The sequence below is a fragment of the Saimiri boliviensis genome, chromosome 5 (assembly GCF_048565385.1).
Source record: "Saimiri boliviensis isolate mSaiBol1 chromosome 5, mSaiBol1.pri, whole genome shotgun sequence".
Classification (NCBI taxonomy): domain Eukaryota; kingdom Metazoa; phylum Chordata; class Mammalia; order Primates; family Cebidae; genus Saimiri; species Saimiri boliviensis.
The window spans coordinates 128,666,276-128,687,023 of NC_133453.1; the positions used below are offsets into that span (position 1 = coordinate 128,666,276).

General features: G+C 43.1%; 1 protein-coding gene across 1 annotated transcript in view; it reads left to right on the top strand.

Annotated features, from left to right (window-relative positions):
- Positions 1–13,498: 13,498 nt before the first annotated feature.
- The window catches only part of BTBD1 (BTB domain containing 1), a 51,186-nt gene continuing 43,936 nt past the window's right edge, over positions 13,499–20,748 (top strand). The window contains exon 1 of the mRNA XM_039480054.2: positions 13,499–14,008. Coding sequence (XP_039335988.1) covers positions 13,608–14,008 — 401 coding nt within the window. The 5' untranslated portion in view covers positions 13,499–13,607. The remainder of the gene's footprint in view (positions 14,009–20,748) is intronic.

Here is a 20,748-nt window from a genome sequence, read left to right on the forward strand (position 1 = left end):
CAGGAGAATCACTTGAACCCAGGAGACGGAGGTTGCAGTGAGCTGAGATTGTGCCATTGCACTCCAGCCTAGGCAACAAGAGAGAAACACTGTCTCAATTTAAAAAAAAAAAAAAAAGGCCAGGTGCGGTGACTCACACCTGTAATCCTAGCACTTTGGGAGGCCAAGACAGGCAGATCATGAGGTCAGGAGATCAAGACCATCCCAGGATGATGAAACCCTGTCTCTACTAAAAATATAAAATTAGCTGGGCATGATGGCTTGTGCCTGTAATCCCAGCTACTCAGGAGGCTGAGGCAGGAGAATCACTTGAACCAGGGAGTCGGAGGTTGCAGTGAGCTGAGATTGCACCACTGCACTCCAGCCTGGCGACAGAGCAAGACTCCGATATGAACAGACGCTTTTCAAAAGAAGACATTCATGTAGCCAACAACCATGAAAAAATGCTCATCATCACTGGTCTTTAGAGAAATGCAAATCAAAACCAGATTGAGATACCATCTCACATCAGTTAGAATGGCAATCATTAAAAAATCTGGAGACAACAGATGCTGGAGATGATGTGAAGAAATAGGAACACTTTTACACTGGGAGTGTAAATTAATTCAACCATTGTAGAAGACATGGGTAATACCAGTGCCCAAGGTGGGGACAGAAGAGGAAGCTATGATACAGCAAACTGAAAAGAAAACATTAGAGAAAGAGAAGTGGGAAAAATTATAAAACTGTGTTACAAATTCCAGGTAAGGAGAGTTTCAAGGAGTGAAGGGTGAACCACCACGCCTAGTGAGGTCAAATAACACACAGAAAAAGACTCATGGACTTGGCAGATAGGAGATCACCAGCCAGTGGCCAGAGACAGATCACAGTGGTGTGGAGACTGTGAGGAGATGAAAATGTGGGGTGAAGAAACTTTCATAGGAAGGAAAAAGAAAGGAAGACACTCAGAGGCTGAAGCAGAGGCTTTGAGGACATGTTTTTCTGTTAGGGGAAATTGTTATATATTTTTGGGTATCAGAAAAAGGAACCAGTAGAAGTGGAGACATCAAACTCACCAGAAAGGAAATGGACAAGCTGGGCAAGGTGGTTCACGCCTGTAATCCCAGCACTTTGGATCACCTGAGATCAGGCCAACATGGAGAAACCCTGTCTCTACCAAAAATACAAAATTAGCCAGACATGGTGGCACATGCCTGTAATCCCAGCCACTTGGGAGGCTGAGGCAGGAGAACTGATTGACCTCAGGAAGTGGAAATTGTGGTGAGCCGAGATCGCACCATTACACTCCAGCCTGGGCAACAAGAGTAAAACTCCATCTTAAAAAAATATATATATATCAATGAACAGACAGTTTAGCAGGACAGCAACGGAGTAAACTCAACAGTGAAGATGGAAAATTTAGCCTTGAAAACAAGGGGAATTTCTGAGGCTAGAAGGAAAGGGATAAGCAGACCTACTTATCCCTTTGGACTGATCTAGTTTCTGTTGGCTGGGAAATGAGTAAAGATGGGCAAAGTTAAATAAAATGTGTTCACATAATCAGTGTGTTCTATATTTATTTCCCTGTAACCAGAGAGGCAGCATATTCTAGTGTCATAGAGTCTGAAACCCAACCTGCTGCTTTGAATTTTACTTCTGGCCATGACATGCTTTTTCGTGGAAGGTCATATTTATACCACTGCAGCAGAATCACAGCAACTGTGCTTAGTCTTCATAGATTATTTAAAAGATTCAGAACATGCGGAACAGATAATTCCAGCTCTTTAAGGTCCGTGGAACCCTAATATTATTTTTATTAACACAACAGCCTTGATAATGTGATAGAAACTGGACCAGTTTTAGTTATTTATCTTATATTTGACTGCATCAAAGCAGTACGTGAGACAGCTAATAATAAAAGCACAACTGGACAGTTAAAATGGACTAAAAAGAAAAACAACTATGACAAAAATGTAAACAATAACAATTACAGAAATGTAAATTCTGTATTTGCTACGGAATTTACATTTACAAAATGAGGCATCTTGTGTTAAATAATCAAAAGCGAAGTCAAATTATTAAATTCTTGTAGGGTAGACTTTAGGAAAAGAGTACAGAAATTGCCAATTAATTACTGAAATTGGTTTGGTTCTTTGAGTACTTGCTAACATTTGTTGAGCAGTTACCCTACATTGAGCGCTGTTCTAATATGTATTCATCTCATTTCAATTTAACCCTCTGAGGTAGATCATGTTACTATTATCATCATCCCTATTTTCCAAATAAGGAAACTAGGGCGGAAAGATTAAGTAAATTGGCCAAGGTCTGTAGCAAGTAAGTGGCCCAGCTGCAATTCAAAACCAGGTAGACCGACTTTACAGCCCTCGCTCTTAACTAAGACTCTAGATGCGCAGTTCTCAAACCGGGCTCAGGGCCCCTCTATGCTCTTAAAAATTGTTGAGCCTTCGTGATAAAACATTCAGCAAACCAGGAATGGAAGGAGACTATCCTCAACATGAAAAACTCACAGCTAACATCATACTCAATGGTAAAAGGGAAAAACTTTTAAGATCAGGAATAAGAGAAGGATGGCTAATTCCACGCTGCTATTCAACTGTACTAGAACTCCTAGACAGAGCAATTAGCCAAGAAAAAGGGGAAAAAAGCATCCAAATTGGAAGGAAGTAAAATTGCCTTTATTAACAGATAACATGCTCCTATATATAGAAAACTCAAAAGAATACACACAAAAACCTACAAAAAGGCTAGGTGCAGTGGCTCATGCCTGTAATTCCAGCACTTTGGGAGGCTAAGCCAAACAGATCACTTGAGGTCAGGAGTTCAAGACCATCCTGGCCAACATGGTGAAACCCCATCTCTACTAAAAATACAAAAATTAGCAGGGTGTGGTGGCACTCACCTGTAATCCCAGCTACTCGGGAGGCTCAGGCAGGAGAATTGCTTGAACCCAGAGGTTGGAGGTTACAGTGAGCTGAGATTGCACTACTGCACTCAAGCCTGGGTGAAAAAGTGAGACACTGTCTCAAAAAAGAAAAAAAAAAAAGAAAAAAAAAGTTAAAAGCTACAAAAAAAAAAAAAAAATGCGGGGGGGTGGTGAGGCTGGGTGTGGGGCTGGGGATGGTGGCTCACGCCTGTAATCCCAGCACTTTGGCAGCAACCAACCTCACCTAGACTGTCAATGCCATGGCACGTTCAGTAGCAACTCTTAAGTAAAAATACAAAAATTAGCCACGTGTGGTGGCAGGCGCCTGTAATCCCCATACTCAGGAGGCCGAGGCAAGAGCCTTGAATCCAGGAGGTGGAGGTGGCAGTGAGCTGAGATCGCACCACTGCAGTCCCGCCTGGGTGACAGAGCAAGACTGTCTCAAGAAAAAAAGCTACTAAGGACTCCAAAGAGCTTTTGCTTAGATGGGTTATGTCTATCAATATTTATTGTATAAGAAATTAAAACTGGGAAAGTGTTTAAATGAATTTTTAAAATAAAAAATATATAGAAATACATATGTAAAAATTTAAAATAACAACAAATGACATTTTTTAAACAAACAAAAAAAGGTTTTCCACACAGAAATTAGTGAGAAAATTGGTGAGGTTTTTTTACTTTTTTTTTTTTTTTTTTTTGAGACAGGGTCTTGCTGTGTCACCCAGGCTGGAGTGCAGTGGTGCAATCTTGGCTCACTGCAACCTCTGCCTCCTGGGTTCAAGCGATTCTTCTGCCTCGGCCTCCCGTGTAGCTGGGACCAGAGGCGCGTGCCACTACACCTGGCTAATTTTTGTATTTTTAGTGAAGACGGGGTTTCACCATGTTGGTCAGGATGGTCTCGGTCTCTTGACCTTGTGATCCGCCCACCTCGGCCTCTCAAAGTGCTGGGATTACAGGCATGAGCCACCGCTCCCAGGTCAGTAGCAACTTTTAAGGTATTTTAACAGATGTATTATACATCTATAGCAACTATAAAGATATTTTAACAGATGTGTTATTAAAATAAAAATATAAACTAAATGATTAATAATAGAAAAATGACCAAGAAAAAGTAGTTTTTTCTTCATCTCCTACCATACCTCCTCCTCCCCTAATATTCACCATCTCAGCTCTTATCCATTAAGAAGTCCTAGAAAAAAATGATGAGCACCGAGGAAATGAGCTCCCCTGGGGCCGCATTCTGCTTTCTACATGTATTTCCCGCTAAAGGGAACTAAGGCTCCTAAGAGAAAGGGCTGATTCCAGATCCGGGAGAGGAGATGTACCTCTTGGCATACTACAAATCAAGGAAGGATGCAAAGACCACTGTCGTAGTGTCAAAGACTCAGAAACCCAGGACCTAGAACGATGCCTGGTAATTAAAATGCCTGGTCCCTGAATTTGAAACAGCCCCTGTGGATGTGTGCAGGAGGGAATAGGGACCAGTGTTTGCCACCTGCTCATTTTCTGTATTCAAAACCTTAGGGCTGAATATCTGACACGTAGCTCCGACAAAATGGCTATTGCTTGGATGGGTGATAGATGATTAGATGATGAATACAGTGAAAAAGAAAGACAAATTGTAAAAATCATTTAACTACTAAATGTAATATTGTGGGGAGTTGCAACGCCAGGAGCTTTCTTTTCAAGTTATTCCATTCAAATATATACAAAAATTTCTATCACAAACTACTTTCAGCAAATAGCAAATGTCAGCAAGGTGAGAAAATCAAGGGAAAATAAACAAGAGAAAGAAGGCTGTAAATTTATTCACACCATACTCAGAAGTGCTGAAGAAACGTTTTATTTCTCTTTCAGTGATCTGATCTTACCAGGTCCCACTCACGAGGTGACAGGGAAAAAATGTATTTCAGTCTATTCCACTTCAATTAGTCCAAGGCAAGAACATAATCCATCCATTTAAGTAAGGCTACCCCATAAGGAAAATGTCTCAGTCTCAGATTCCTCTCTCTTCTCCAGCTTACCTCTAAGGTAGCAGCTGTCTTATTCTGTCTCCCAGGCTGTAGTGTAGTGGCACAATTTCAGCTCACTGCAACCTCCACCCCTAGGTTCAAGCAATTCTCCTGCATCAGTCTCCTAAGTAGCTGGGACTACAGGCATGCACCACCACGTCTGGCTAATTTTTGTATTTTTAATAGAGACAGGGTTTTGCCAGGTTGGCCAGACCTACAGTAATCCACCCACCTCAGCCTCCCAAAGTGCGGACATTACAGGCGTGAGCCACCACACCTAGTTCCTTTTTCACCCTCTTCTTCAAGAAAAGGTCTGACCATTAAATCATGGGAATGACGTGTGAAAAAGAGAACCTCTCAGAGAAGGACGAAGAAGAGGCAGCAAAGTCACTTAGCACTGCCACTCAGTGGAGTGGGGCACGCTGGGAGCCATCAGTGAATGTGACTGGGCACACACCACATTCTGGTGGGAAATCTGAGATGGAGGGGGTCTGCATAGTGGGGAGATTGGGTTGAAAGATGGGGGGATCAAGCTGCTTCACACTAGCTCTTCCTGTTTGTTTATTCATTTGTTTAATTCCTAGGGCCATGCCTCTGGGAAATGGGAAAGGCTTCTCAGAAATTCTAGAACCCTGAGAAGGAGGGAATGTTGGGTTCTGGGGTTTAGGTCAACTACATTTTTCTGAAAAGTGTTCATTCTCAGTTGAAAAAAGGTGAAGTATGGGGAGAAATTAACCCTATGGGCTCAGAGATCTTAGAAATCAGACTTTGCTGTGCCTTAGTGTTATGGTAAAGTGTGTCAAAGGCTGGGGCCGGTTTTAGATTTATGGGAAAGAGCCAGCGTGGTGGCTCACGCCTGTAATCCCAGCACTTTGGGAGGCTGAGGAGGGCAGATCACCTCAGGTCAGGAATTCGAGACTAGCCTGGCCAACATCGTGAAACCCTATCTCTACTAAAAATACAAAAATTAGCCAGATGTGGTGACATGTGCCTGTGGTCCAGCCACTCAGGAGGGTAAGAAAGGAGAATTGCTTGAACCCTGGAGGTGGAGGTTGCAGTGAGCCGAGGTCATGCCACTGCACTCCCGCCTGGGCAACAGAGTGAGACCCTGTCTCGAACGAAACAAAACAAAAAAAGATTTGTGGAAAGGGCAATGTTGGGCCCCCTGGCTTTTATCCCACACTTCTTCCCTGGAGCTCAAATTCGGGTCACAGGCATAATTGCAGCCTTATGAGTAGAGGATATTATTTTACATGCTTATCAGTCTCTGCTGTACGAGTGAGTCTTTTGCTGCCTTTGGCTTCTTGACCTTAGCTTCTATTTATACCTACAATACTCATCCTTTCACATAGAGGGTAATCCAATAGCAGCTACATTTTCATGCACTCGCTGAAATATAAAAATCCTAAGGGCATAACAATTGCCTTTTATGCTTTTTAAATGTCTTATCTTTCTTTGGCATTAAATTATTTTCCAAAATAGATTTCTTTCTCCTGACTGCCTTTTCTAGAATTTTACTCAATTTTTTTTGCCAATAGGTCTTTTTCTTATAAGTCCTCACATTTGTTCTAATTATAAACTAGCACACATGGTGACATATATTACTTTCCTAGGCTGGATTCCAGAAAGCAATGACAAGCAAAGAAAGAAGAGCTCCATAAGTAAGCTGAATTTAGTCTAGGGAGGGCAAATTGCCTTTGCTACTGCATTTTTTTTTTTTAATCCACCAGACATCAAAAGAAGTTTTATTTCTAGCTTAGCAGGCGCAGTGGGCTTCCCCCTTTTCTACTAAATTATAAGCTTCTTCAGGGTGAGTAATATGTTCTAGTCATCTTTGGAATCTCACCTCTAAGAGCCTTGCAATGAGCATCGAACTGAATTAAATTGCATTTAGTCAAATGAAAGGTGAAACCTAACAGCATTTTTGAGGAAGTCAAAGAAATAAACTGCATTTTATGGCACAGACATGACTAGTGTCCCTGCTGTAGCTGACCAGGTAGCTAATTCAAAATTTGTATAGAGTCAAATCTCACAATATTTTTATTTAAAAGAGAAAAAAACCCTATTTCCCTCAAATAAGAAAAGTAATAGATTGGGAGGCCAAGGTGGGCAGATCACGAGGTCAGGAGTTTGAGACCAGCCTGGCCAACATAGTGAAACCCCATCTCTACTAATAAATGAAAAATTAGCTAGGCATGATGGCATGTGCCTGTAGTCCCAGCTACTTAGGAGGCTGAGGCAGGAGAATCGCTTGAACCCGGGAGGTGGAGGTTGCAGTGAGCTGAGATTGTGCCATTGCAGGTGACAGTGTGGGTTTCCATCTCAAAAAATAAAAAAAAATAAAAAATAAAAAGAAAGTGGGGGAAATCACCCACATTCCTATTATCCTGCAATATATCAAATTGGTAACAGTGGTCATACTTTGTCTATACATATATATGTGTGTATACATATAAATACATGTGTATATAGATGTATGTATATCAGACATTTAAGACAAAATGGGCAACAGAGTGAAACTCTGTCTCAAAGCAAAACAAAACAAAACAAAACAAAGATTTATAGGAAGGGCAATGTTATACTTATTCTGAGCCCAAAAGACAAAATGGTATGCTACGCATCTCATTCAGTAGCCTGTTCTTTTTACTTAGCATTACGGATTGAGAATATTTTTTCACAACAGTGAAGTTTTTTCAACAGATATTTATCATTCCATCTTACGACTGATTATACCATAATTTAGTTAACCAACGATCTAAGGTGTTTCCATTTTTAAATTATTATAATACTTTGATATCTTTGTTTTGTTTTGTTTTTTTTAACTCTGCACCCAGCTCTAATTTCTTCAGGATACCACAGGTAGAATTACCGGAACAAAAGCTATGTAGGTTTTTAAACTGTGGGCTCATTTCTGAATTGCTCTTCAGTAAGGTTATACTTCTCTGAGTCCTCTGTTTGTGTCCTTTGTCCATGATGAAAGGGAAGAGTGGGCCGGGCGCGGTGGCTCACGCCTATAATCCCAGCACTTTGGGAGGCTGAGGCGGGTGGATCACGAGGTCAAGAGATCGAGACCATCCTGGTCAGCAAGGTGAAACCCCTTCTCTACTAAAAATACAAAAATTAGCCGGGCATGGTGGTGCACGCCTGTAGTCCCAGCTACTCGGGAGGCTGAGGCAGGAGAATTGCTTGAACCCAGGAGGCGGAGGTTGCGGTGAGCCAAGATTGTGCCATTGCACTCCAGCCTGGGTAACAACAGCGAAACTCCGTCTAAAAAAAAAAAAAAAAAAAAAGGGAAGAGTATTTGCCTTACTGATTTGTAAAGGCTCTTTATATCCTTAATGGATATCATGCCTTTGTCATAAATCATGCAAACATTATTCTGTTTGTATTTATTTTTATTTTTATTTTGCTTTGTTTTTATTTTATTTTATTGTAATCCCAGCACTTTGGGAGGCCAACGAGGGTGAATTGCCTGAGTTCAGGAGTTCAAGACCAGCCTGGGCAACAATGGTGAAACTCTGTCTCTACTAAAATACAAAAAATTAACCAGATGTGGTGGCGCATGGTAGTATTCCCAGCTATTTAGGAGGCTGAGGCACGAGAATTGCTTGAACCCAGGGGGCAGAGGTTGCAGTGAGCCAAGATTGCACCACTGCACTCCAGCCTGGGCAACGGATCAAGGCTCTTTCTCCAAATATATATAAAACAAAAATAAAAATACATAGCACCAGCAGCTAGTATATGGAAAATCCATGGAAGTATAAAGTTGTAAATGGAGGATTTGATTCTCATTAACACTTGGTCAAAAAAGGTCTCCTTTCAGGAACAGTCTTGATAATTTATTGATTATAACCATACCCTTTGTGATAGGAATCACACAAAATAGAATTTATCAGAATTCTTATTTGTAGGGCACAAATTTGTAGTGGTTTTCTGAATGTCTGGTACAGCTCAGACAGAAAAGAAACACCAAGAGGGATTTTTAGATTTCAATGCAATCCTAAAAATGTGCATATTACCAGTAACAAGCTCTGGTTACCAGTAACAAGCATATTACGAGTAACAAGACTGAAGAAAGCTCTTGAAACAACCAGTGATAAATGTTTAAGAGAAACATATCATTTTCTAGAGAGAGAAAATGAAAATATAAATATTCCTCTTTTTTTTATTTTTTTGAGATGGAGTCTTGCCCTGTCACCCTGTGCAGTGGCGTGATCTTGGCTCACCACAACATCTGCCTCCTGGGTTTAAGCAATTCTCCTGCCTCAGCCTCCCAAGTAGCTGGGATTACAGGCGCCCACTACCACCCCCGGCTCAGTTTTGTATTTTTAGTAGAAATGAGGTTTCACCATGTTGGCCAGGCTGGTCTTGAACTCCTGACCTAAGGTGATCCACCTGCCTCGGCCTCCCAAAGTGCTGGGATTACAAATGTGAGCCACTGTGGGCAGCCGATTCCAATGTTTTATTATCACAAATACAGCTGCGCTGATATCTTCTATGGTTTGGATGTGGTTTGGCTCCACCAAATCTCATATTGAAATTTGATCCCCAATGTTGCAGGTGAGGCCTGGTGGGAAGTGTTTGGATCACGGAGCAAGTCCCACATAAATGGCTTGGTGCCATTCTCACGGGAGTAAGTGAATTCTCTCTCACCATGTGATCTGTACATGCCAGCTGCCCTCTTTACATTCCACCATGAGTAGAAGCAGCCTGCAGAACTGTGAATCAAATAAACTTCTTTTCTTTATAAATTACCTAGCATCAGGTACTTTTTATAGCATCACAAATGGACTAAGACAGAAAATTTGTACCAAGAGTCAGGGGTTGCTATGGAGATAACCTGAAAATGTGGAAGTGGTTTTGGAACTGAGTAATGGGCAGCGGTTGGAAGAGTTTGGAGGGCTCAGAAGAAGACAGGAAGACAAGGGAAAATTTGAAACTTTGAGATTGGTTAAATGGTTATGGCCAACATGCTGATGGAAATATGAACAATGAAGTCCAGGCTGATGAGCTCGCAGATGGAAATAAGGCACTTACTGAGAAGTGGGGCAAAAGTCACCCTTGTTAAACTATAGCAAATAACTGGGCTGCATTGTGTTCATGCACTAGGACTCTGTGGAAGGCTGAACTTCAGAGTGATGACCTAGGGCAGGCGTCCCCAAACTACGGCCCGCAGGCCACATGCGGCCCCCTGAGGCCATTTATCCGGCCCCTGCCGCACTTCAGGAAGGGGCACCTCTTTCACTGGTGGTCAGTGAGAGGAGCACAGTATGTGGCGGCCCTCCAACGGTCTGAGGGACAGTGAACTGGCCCCCTGTGTAAAAAGTTTGGGGACACCTGGCCTATGGTATCTGGTAGAAGAAATTTCTAAGCAGCAAGGCATCCAAGACATGGTGTGCCTGCTTTTAACAGTTTATAATCAGATATAGGAGTAAGGGCATGATCTAAAGTTGGAATTTAAAAGGGAAACAGAGAGGAGAGTAAACATTTGGAAAATTCTCAGCCTGGCCATGTGGTACAGAAGGAAAGAGCATTTTCAGGTGAGGAATCCAAGAGCACAGCTGAGCCACCACTTTTTAGAGAGACTATCACTGCTAAAAGGGAGGCAGGTGTTAATAGTCAAGACAACGGAAAAAGTCCCTGAAGGCATTTCAGAAATCTTCAAGGCTGTCTCTCCCATCACAGGCCCAGAGGCCTAGAAGGAGAGCATGTTTTGGGGGCCAGGACTGGGGTGCTGCTGCCCTGCAGCCACCTTTGGACTCTGCTTCCTACATTCCAGTCCTGGGTGCTGCTCAGGTTGCCTATCCAGAGGATGCAAGCCATAAACCTTGTTGGCATCCATACGGTGTTAAGTCTGCAGATACACAAAATGCAAAAGTAGTGAATGCAGAATACAAGGCTTACACCTCCTTGCAGTTTGATATATTTCATCAGTTTGGAAATATTCCAGCCAGTATTTTTTCAAATGCTCTTCTGTCTCATTCTCTACTTGCCTTCTATGATTCCATTTTACACGTTAGTCCTTTTCACTTTGTCTCATGATTAACAGAATTAACAGATAAATGTTGTTTCCTATTTATTTACTTATTTTATCCAGACAGGGTCTCACTCTGTTGCCTGGGCTGGAGTGCAGTAGCATGATCATGGCTCACTGTAGCCTCTGCCTCCTGGGTTCAAGTGATTCTCCTGTGTTAGCCACCCGAGTAGCTGGGATTACAGGTGGACGCCACCACGTCCAGCTAATTTTTATATTTTTTGTAAGGATGGAGCTTAGCCGTGTTGCCCAACCTGGTCTCAAACTCCCGGGCTCAAGCAGTCTGCCTGTCTTGGCCTCCTAAAGTGCTGAGATTACAGGCATGAGCCACTGCACCCAGCCTGCTTTCTGTATTTTCTATCCTTTTTTTCTCTCCATGTTTCAATTTGGACATTTTCTACAGGCTTGTCTTCCAGTTACATTAATTCTCTGTTCTGCTGTATCTACTTTGCTATTAAATACAAATTAGTCATTAATTTGTTATAGTACTTGTTCAGATCAAGGATCTCTATTTGACCCTTTGGCACAGATTTCAATTCTCTGGTAAAATTCTTCATCTTTTTTTCTATATTCTTCATTATATTAATCATAGTTATCTGATTTTTATTATTATTTTTTTGAGATAGGGTCTTACTCTGTTGGGCCCAGGCTAGAGTACAGTGATGCCGTCTTGGCTCACTGCAACCTCCACCTCCTGGGTTCAAGCAATTTTCCCACCTCAGTCTCCCAAGTAGCTGGGATTACAGGCATACACCACCATGCCCAGCTAATTTTTTTGTATTTTTAGTAGAGATGGGGTTTCACCATATTTGCCAGGCTGGTCTCAAACTCCCAACCTCAGGTGATCTGCCTGCTTCAGCCTCGCCAAGTGCAATCATTTTAAAGTCTTTGTCTCATAAATTTTAAATTTATTTTTTATTTAAAAATATTTTATTATTTTATTTAAAAATATTTTAAAGTCTTAGATAAATTCAATACCTGAATCCTATAGAACTGATTCCATTATCTTCTCTCTCTGACATTTTCATATGCCTCAAAATTTTTAATTTTTCCAACAATATTGTAGATCAAAAAGTGTAGGACAATACATATGTCTTCAAACAGATCACCCTGAACCTGTCAAGGATTAATTTTAAGCTACTGAATTTTATTCTTACTACTAGAGTGTAACTCTTACTTCTAGGGCATATCCCTATGGGGCTGCAGTTAAGTGGAGATCATGCTATTGCACTCCAGCCTTGGCAACAGAGTGAGACTCCATCTCAATAAAAAAAAAAAATTATATATAGATGACTTTATGATATGGTTAACTTAGTTAGGTGTGATAATGGTATCATTTGTAGCATGATGTCCCCTTGACTTTAGGAATTGCCGGCTGGCATTGGGGAAGGGGTTGTGCATCCTCTATTTCAGTCCCTACCACTACAAGTCTCTTCCCAAGAACGTTCCTCTCCCAAAGCAGTTTCCACTCTAAATGCCTAACAGCTGGAAGTCCCCTCTGCTGGTTTGACAAGTGATTTTACAGGAGAAAGCCAGGTTTGGGGTTTACTGGTAAGGTGACTTGGCATTTGTAATCTGTAAGGCTCTTCCTACAAAGAATAGGTGCTTCCAACTGTAGTTGCCTGGTCAAAAACTACTTCTTGGGTTTTCTACTTTCTGCCTTTAACAGCTGACTTAACTCAGGGCCTGCCTCACTGCAGAGAGGGAACGAAGGCCTGTGTCCCCTAATCATGATGACCCACATGTAAATACGGCCTGGAAAGGGGTAATACAGTTGATAGTGCCTTTTATGTGTGTGTAATTTTTTATTTTTTTTATTTTTTAAATTTCAGGCTTACGCAGTGGTTTGTTCAGTGCAAGAACTGAAAACAAGTGCTGCGAGGGAAGATGGGTGAGGGTTTTCAAATACAGGGATGGAAGCAGTAGAAGGAAATGTCTCTTAGGCCTGGACACGGAACCAAAGGGGCAAATTAGAAGGGAAACGGAGAGGTCACTGGGGTTCGAAGCCTTCCACCTCTGCTCCCGGAATTTCCACAGGTTCCGCGGCCATCCGGAGCGGTGACTTGGCCACTCCTGGGGCACAGGGCTGTGAGAAGTCCTGCCGTCCCCTCCCCACGTGTTCCCTTGGCCATACTCTCCTGCCCCTCCACTTCCAGACGAAACACTCCTCGGGACCCGTCCTAGATACACTACGAGGGCGCTGGAGCTGGTGATGAGGGGCCTGCAGGAAGAAAGAGGCAGGAGTGCGAGCCGCCTGCAGATCCGCGATGCATCTTAAGATGACAAATTCTCAGGCCCTACCCCAGACCCACTGAGTCAGAATATCCAGGGCATGGAGCCTGGGGGTGGGGGCCCGTGGGCCCGGCCGCACCCGGCCGGCAGAAGCTCCGCCTCTAGGAGCGCGGGGCTTGGACGAGCACCCCACGCCCCTGCCTTCGGGCAGCCAGAGCCCCCTCCTGTCCCGCCTCCCGCGGCCGCGCGCAGCGGCATCCCCGGCGTTCGGGGGCGCGCGCGGTCAGGGAGGGGCCCCCGGAAGCGCCTTTCCCGGAAGGCAGGGGGGCGGTGCCGGCCTCCGGAGGCGGTCTCGGCGATGGCGGCGGCGTTCTGTCCCTAGCCTGGGGAGCCGAGCAGCCGGAGGATGGCCTCGCTCGGACCGGCCGCAGCTGGGGAGCAGGCACCGGGGGCTGAGGCGGAGCCGGGCCCCGCGGGGCCGCCGCCGCCGCCCTCGCCGTCCTCTCTGGGGCCCCTGCTCCCCCTGCAGCGGGAACCTCTCTACAACTGGCAGGCGACCAAGGCGTCGCTGAAGGAGCGCTTCGCCTTCCTCTTCAACTCGGAGCTGCTGAGCGATGTGCGCTTCGTGCTGGGCAAGGGCCGTGGCGCTGCCACCGCCGGGGGCCCGCAGCGCATCCCCGCCCACCGGTTTGTACTGGCGGCCGGCAGCGCCGTCTTCGACGCCATGTTCAACGGCGGCATGGCCACTACGTCGGCCGAGATCGAGCTGCCGGACGTGGAGCCCGCCGCCTTCCTGGCGCTGCTGAGGTGAGCGGTGGCGCGGGCCGGGACGCCCCCGGGGGTCCGGCCTGCCCCGACTACCCGGTGACCTTGGGCTGGGCTCCTCTGAGCCGCCCGGGGCCTCAGTTTACTCCCTAGCCGCTGATGCTCGGGAGGGTCGAAATCAAAATCTGAGTCGGACGGCTCAGTCGTCGGCTATACGTTCCTGTCTCCTCCATCCAGCTAGCGTGCGTTTTACCGTTGAAAGGCGCTTCGTATTCCGATTGTAGGTTGTCGCCCAGGCTTCAGAATTAGATAAGTGGTAAAGATAAGAGGGACAGATCTGGTTGATCCTGATTGCCCGTTTGCAAAGTTTTATGTTTTCGTCTGGGGAGAGTAGTTGAAAAGTCTTGCAGGACTGATGTTTTGGGGTTGTTGTCACCCCCCCCTTTTTGAGACGGGGTCTTGCTCTGTCGTACAGTGGCGTGATCATGGCTCACTGCAGCCCTGATCTCTCCGGGCTCAGGTGATCCTCCCACGTCAGCCTCCGGAGTATCTGGGACTACAGGTACGCGCCATCACGCCCGGCTAATTTTTTTTAAATTTTTGGTCGAGATAGGGTTTCACTGTGTTGCCCAGGTTGGTCTCAGACTCCTGGGATCAAGCGATCAGCCCACTTCAGCCTCTCTGAGCCATTGTGCCTGGCCACTTTTTTGTTTTTGTTTTTCATTAACGTATTAATTGTCAAGACCCAGGAAAGTAAATACCAAAACAGGTAAATGAGGCTTTACCTGCTCCGTGTTTCTGCACACAAGGTCGTATTTACTTATAAACGAATCCCTCCCTTGGTGTTAGAGTTTGCTTGTTGGTTATTTGAGGATAGTAGATTGACATCTGATGAATTTTATTTAATGGAAAGATGTGATTGTTTGGCATTATCAGCTTTTAATCACAGCCATCCTGTTAGAGAGGCTTAAGTATTGTTTTCCCCAATTTTACAAATAGGACTGAGGCCCAGAAGAGTCAAGAATCTTGCCCAGGGTAACAGCTAACTCACACTGAAGACCATGTGTATTTCATTATACCAAGATGGTTTTAAATAGCTGCCTGAGTAGAACGTGTTGTTATTAGAGTGGCAGAGTCTTGGGTAGTACTGAAGAAAAACAGGCAGGTCAGTGGGACAGAATTAGATAAAAAGGCTCACAGCTGAATCAGAAAGAACAAGAAAATAAATGTAAAGTTCACACAACTAGAAACAAATACTAAGATTCCATTGACAAATGGATAAAGGACAGGATAGATAACATAGAGAAAAAGAAAAAATACAACTAATTAACGAATGTTTAACCTGCTGTTAATTAAGAAGTGCAAATTAAGAGAGTGACATTTTTTTCCTTCCATTAGTCCCACCAAAGAATTTAAAGGTGACATCTGAGCAGCATTTTCTGACAAAGATGATGGTAAAAACCCTTTTGGAAAATAGTTTGATGCTATAGATTTTCTCTCCACATGTAAGAAAGCCTTCAAGTACTGAAAAAAATGTTGCATACAAAAATATTTACAACATCATTTATAGTAGTGAGGAAGTAGCTGTAGTGAATGGTTCAACAGTGATCGGTCCACTTGATGAAAAATAATGCAGTCCCTAAATATGATAGATAGCACTTGAAATAGCACTGTGATTACAACGTGAAAAGAAATGGGACAAATGTACCTAGAGACAAGGATAAAAGGAAACATACCAAAATGCTCAGCAAAGGCATGTGGAGTAGTAAGATGAAAGTACCTTTTTCTCTTTTCTCTTGGTTTCTCATATTTTCTGTAATTTAGTTCAATTACATTTATAAAGGGGCAAGGACCTCAAAAGCTAGGATCCAGGTAATTTTAGTTTGAAGTTCACCAGGAGGATTGGGCATAGTTCATTTGTATTTTCTAGATTAGACGTATTTTTGAAAATGATCTCTGGGCCATCTGCATTATAATCTTCTGGGGTGCTTATGAAATGTGTAGACCCCTTCCTTGTTATAGTATCATAATATTTGGAGGCGACACCTTGATAGCATTTTTAACACTCTCCCTAAGTGGTACTTATACCAGCTAAATTTGAGAACCACAAATCTAAAACTATTTGGGGGCAAATTTTTACTTTGAAAAAATACTGAGATTACTAGGATAAGAATGTAGAGGGAAAAATGCATATTTCATATTTTCACTGAAGCTGCTAATTAGTCTTTTCCCATCAATAGAAAATAAGATAATTTTAGAGTGTTTGAAATGTAGGACAGTGCAAATTTTGGTTTTTTACATTTTTAAACTTTTTCATTTTTACATTTCAAGGCATTGTATTTATCCTTCAGGTTCTGGTCATTGTTCTATTTTGAAATTGATATCAGGACTGATTTCTAAACTTAGTGTTGACTGGCTGTGTAACATAGATGTCGTAAGTCAGCTTAATACATGACAAAAAGATGCCTGACAGTACTTGCTGAGTTGGAAAAGCAGGGTTGTTTGGGCATACATGTAAACATCTTGAATTAGTTAACGTTACTTACAGGCTTATGAACTTAAGTTTGAAGCCCTTAAACTGCATGCTTTGAACTGCCTGACCTTTAAATGATGTTCTTCAGTTGTTTATTTGACAAATACTATATGCCTCCCTTTTGGGGTGCTTGTGAAACAGTGAGTTGCTATTGTAGGTGTTTGGGATACAGCAGTAAACAAAAAGTCCTTGCCCTCATGAAGCACATAATCTAGTAAGGGGAAACTAAAGATCCAATGTCAAGTACTGATGAATGTTTTGAAGAAAAATAATGGAGTTATGAGAGAAGGAACATTCTCAGCAAGGAAGCGCATTGTTTTAGGCACTAAGGATCTCCTATTGGAGGAACACAAGAGTGAACCAGTATGGCTTGAGCACAGTAGAGGGAATTGGTAGAAAATGGGGTCAAAAAGAAGGCCAGGCAGGATTGTGCAGGGCTTTAGAGACTGAGAGAACTTTTTTCAGCTGGTATGTGACGGAAAGCGTTTGCAGAGTTTTGAATTGGGGTGGGAAGGTAGAGGTGGTGGCAGGTGGCTGTGATCTGATTTACATTTGTAAAAAACAAACGGTTTCTGCCAGTGGTTGGAGTAAAATAGGCAGCAAGGTGATAGATGAGAAGGCTTTTGCAGTAGTCCAGGCAAGAGGTGATGGTGAGTTGTACCTTGTACCAGGGAAGCAGCAATGGGTATGATGAGATGTGGTCAAACTCTGGGTATATTTTTGAGGGTACAACCACGAGGACTTCCAAGACATCCAAGTAGTGTCATAGAGTAGACAGAAATATTAATTTGGGGGTTAGGGAATAGCTTGCTGACCATACATTTGAAAGTTAAGAGTGAATGGTATTTAAATTGGGAGACCAAGTGAGATTACCTAGGGAAGGAATATAGATTGTGAAGAGAGGTACAAGGATGAGCTCTGGAATCTTCCAGTATGTAGAGATATAGCCAAGAAGAAGCATAAAATGAAACTGAGAAGCAGCTGTCAGTGGAATTAAAAGAGAAAGCAAGGAGCATAGTATCCTGAAAGTCAAGTCAAAACATTTCAAGAAAGAAGCGAGAAACGTTGTCAACTGTGGAAAGTGGTCAGTTATGCTAAATACTGTTGAGAGTCGGATAAAATGAAGGCATTGAGATGATGTTTAGTCTTGACAAGATAGAAGCTATTGATAACCCTGTGAAGAGTGATTTCAGCTGATTAGAGTAGGCTGGGGAGAAAATGGGAGATAAGGAGCTGGAGATAGCTAGTGTAAACAATCCTCTCAGGAGTTTTGTTGCCAAGGGGAGCAGAGAATGACGTGATGGCTGGAAGGGGAACGGAACGGGGTGAGTGTTCTTCAGGATTCTGTCCTCAGCTGTCATCCTTTCTCCCGTTAACTAAAGTGAGAGCTTTGTGCACTCACTCTGCCACCTGTGTCTCCAAAGCTCTGCTTAGCTCCGGACCCTCACTTCCAACTGGACTGTTGCAAAGGAATGTTTTATACCCATGCAGATGGACATGTTATTAATAAAAATATCTGACATTTCATGAGTGCTTACTGTGTGCCATAGGTTGTTTCTAAGCCCCTTTGTGATCTCACTTAAATTTCAGAAAAATGCTTTTGAGACAGGCGTACTTCTTCCAGTAGCTTTTACCATATTAATGCTATAAATAAAGCAATCCCCCACCAAAAAGCAATAATTTATTCTTGCTTATGATTCTTTGGACCAGCTGGGAAGTGGCTTAATGGGCTTAGCTCCAAATTGTAGTTTGGTTTCATTCCGTTCTATACGTTTCTCGTCCGTTTTAGACCATTCCTGAGAATTTTACCTGCCTCTGTCCATTTTTTTCTGCATTGCTTCAACCAGACTACGTAGACTTAACTCTCTCCATTCACCCTGTTAACACCGATCTCTCCAATATCCATTTATTGTCATATGATTCCCCTGAATCTTTGAGTGACTTCTTTTACCTGCAAGATGAAGTTTAAACACTTTAGCAGTATATGAAACCTTTGTGATTTGATCTCTCTTCCTCTCTGTCCACTCAGTATTTCAACCCTAATTACTAATGGCTTTTTTCTTGTTTTAGTGCCTGCCTTCTAAGGCTTCCTTACCTTTGTACTTGTCAGTCTTTCTGCCAGGGCCCCACACTTAATTACTACTGTTCAGATAATCTTCAGGTTTTACCTCCTCTATAAAAATTCCACCCACAGGCAAAATTGCACACTGCTCATCTAATCTCTCACAGCATGTTTTGGTTATCTGTTCCTGTAGAACAAATCACTGGACTACCTAGTGACTTAAACAACTGTTTTATTATCTTTTTTTTTTTTTTTGAGATGGAGTTTTGCTCTTGTTGCCCAGGCTAGTGTGCAATGGCACAATCTTGGCCCACTGCAACCTCTGCCTCCCTGGTTCAAGCAATTCTCCTACCTCAGCCTCCCGAGTAGCTGGGACCACAGGCACGCACCACCATGCCCAGCTAATTTTTGTGTTTTTAGTAGAGACAGGGTTTCACCATGTTGGCCAGGATAGTCTCGATCACTTGACCTTGTGATCCACTGCCTTGGCCTCCCAAAGTGCTGGGATTACAGGCATGAGCCACCGTGCCCAGCCTGTTTTATCATCTTTTACAGTTGTTTGGGTTGACTGGAATCACCTGGGTAGTTTGTCATCTGTGTAGCTCAGGCGTCCCCAAACTACGGCCCGTGGACCGCATGCAGCCCCCTGAGGCCATTTATCCGGCCTCCCACCGCACTTCAGGAAGGGGCACCTCTTTCATTGGTGGTCAGTGAGAGAGGAGCACAGTATGTGGCAGCCCTCCAACGGCCTGAGGGACAGTGAACTGGCCCCCTGTGTAAAAAGTTTGGGGACGCCTGGTGTAGCTGTAGTCAGATAGCAGCTGGGGTTGGACTCATCTGGAGGCTTGACTCAGAGTCTGGGATGGCTGAGCCTTTTTCCCTTTCCATATTAAGCCTCAGGTCTTCTTCAGGAGGCTTCTTCAGTTGGTCTCTCCAGCAGGGTAGCTTGATGTCTTGACTCATGGCTCCCAAGAACACAAAAGCAGGAGCTGCCAGGCATCCTAAAGGTGTAGGTCTGAAACTGGCACAATTCACTGTCACAATCTGTTGGTTAAAGGGGCTCACGTGGGGCCAACCCAGATTCATCATGGGACAAATCTATGTAAGGGCATGAATACTAGAAAGCATGATTTCTTGGGGCCATCTTTAGAGATTAGTTACTAGATATGGGTGCCTAAAATATACTTCTGTTATTAGGACATTACTTTTTAATCATTTTCAGTATCAGACTGTAGTCATGTGCCACATAATGGCATTTTGGTCAACAGTGGACACAAATAAGATGGTGGAGCCATAAGATTATAATACAGTATTTTTACTGTACATTTTCTATATTTAGATATACAATACTCACCATTGTGTTAAAGCTGGCTGCAGTATTCAGTACAATAACGTGCTGTACTGGTTTGTAGCCCAGAAGCAATAGGCTATACCACATAGCTTAGGTGCGTAGTAGGCTCTACCATCGAGGTTTATGTAAATACACCATGACAATTGCACAATGATAACATTGTCTAACAATGCCTTTCTTAGACTGGATTCCCATCATTAAGTAATGCATGACTGATTGTGTGTAAGCTTTTTATGGGTAACGCTATCTTACCCATATTTTTATCTCTAAGACTATTACATTGCCTACTATATAGTCCCTCAATAAACATTTTTGAGTAAAATGAACAGATAAATAGTGATACAAAGTTTCTTATACATGATCTTGTGATTATTCATATATAAAATCAAGTTTTCACCTTAGGCTTTTAAAATTATTTTATTTTGTTTTATTTTTTGAGATGCAGTTTCACTGTTGTCCAGGCTGAAGTGCAGTGGCACAATCTTGGCTTACTGTAACCTCTGCCTCCTGGGTTCAAGCAGTTCTCCTGCTTCAGCCTCCCGAATAGCTGGGATTACAGGTATGTGCCACCATGCCCGGCTAGTTTTTGTATTTTTAGCAGAGGTGGGGTTTTACCCTATTGGCCAGGCTGGTCTCAAACTCCTGACCTCAGGTGATCCAGCCACCTTGGCCTCGCAAAATACTGGGATTATAGGCATGAACTATCATACCTGGCTTTAAATTTTTAATTAGATTAAATGTAATCTTAGCTTTATTTATTTATTTTTGAGAACTATTGATTTTGGGGGCAAAGTAGGACTGATTTGAGGACATGTAATCATTTTTCTGTGCTCTTA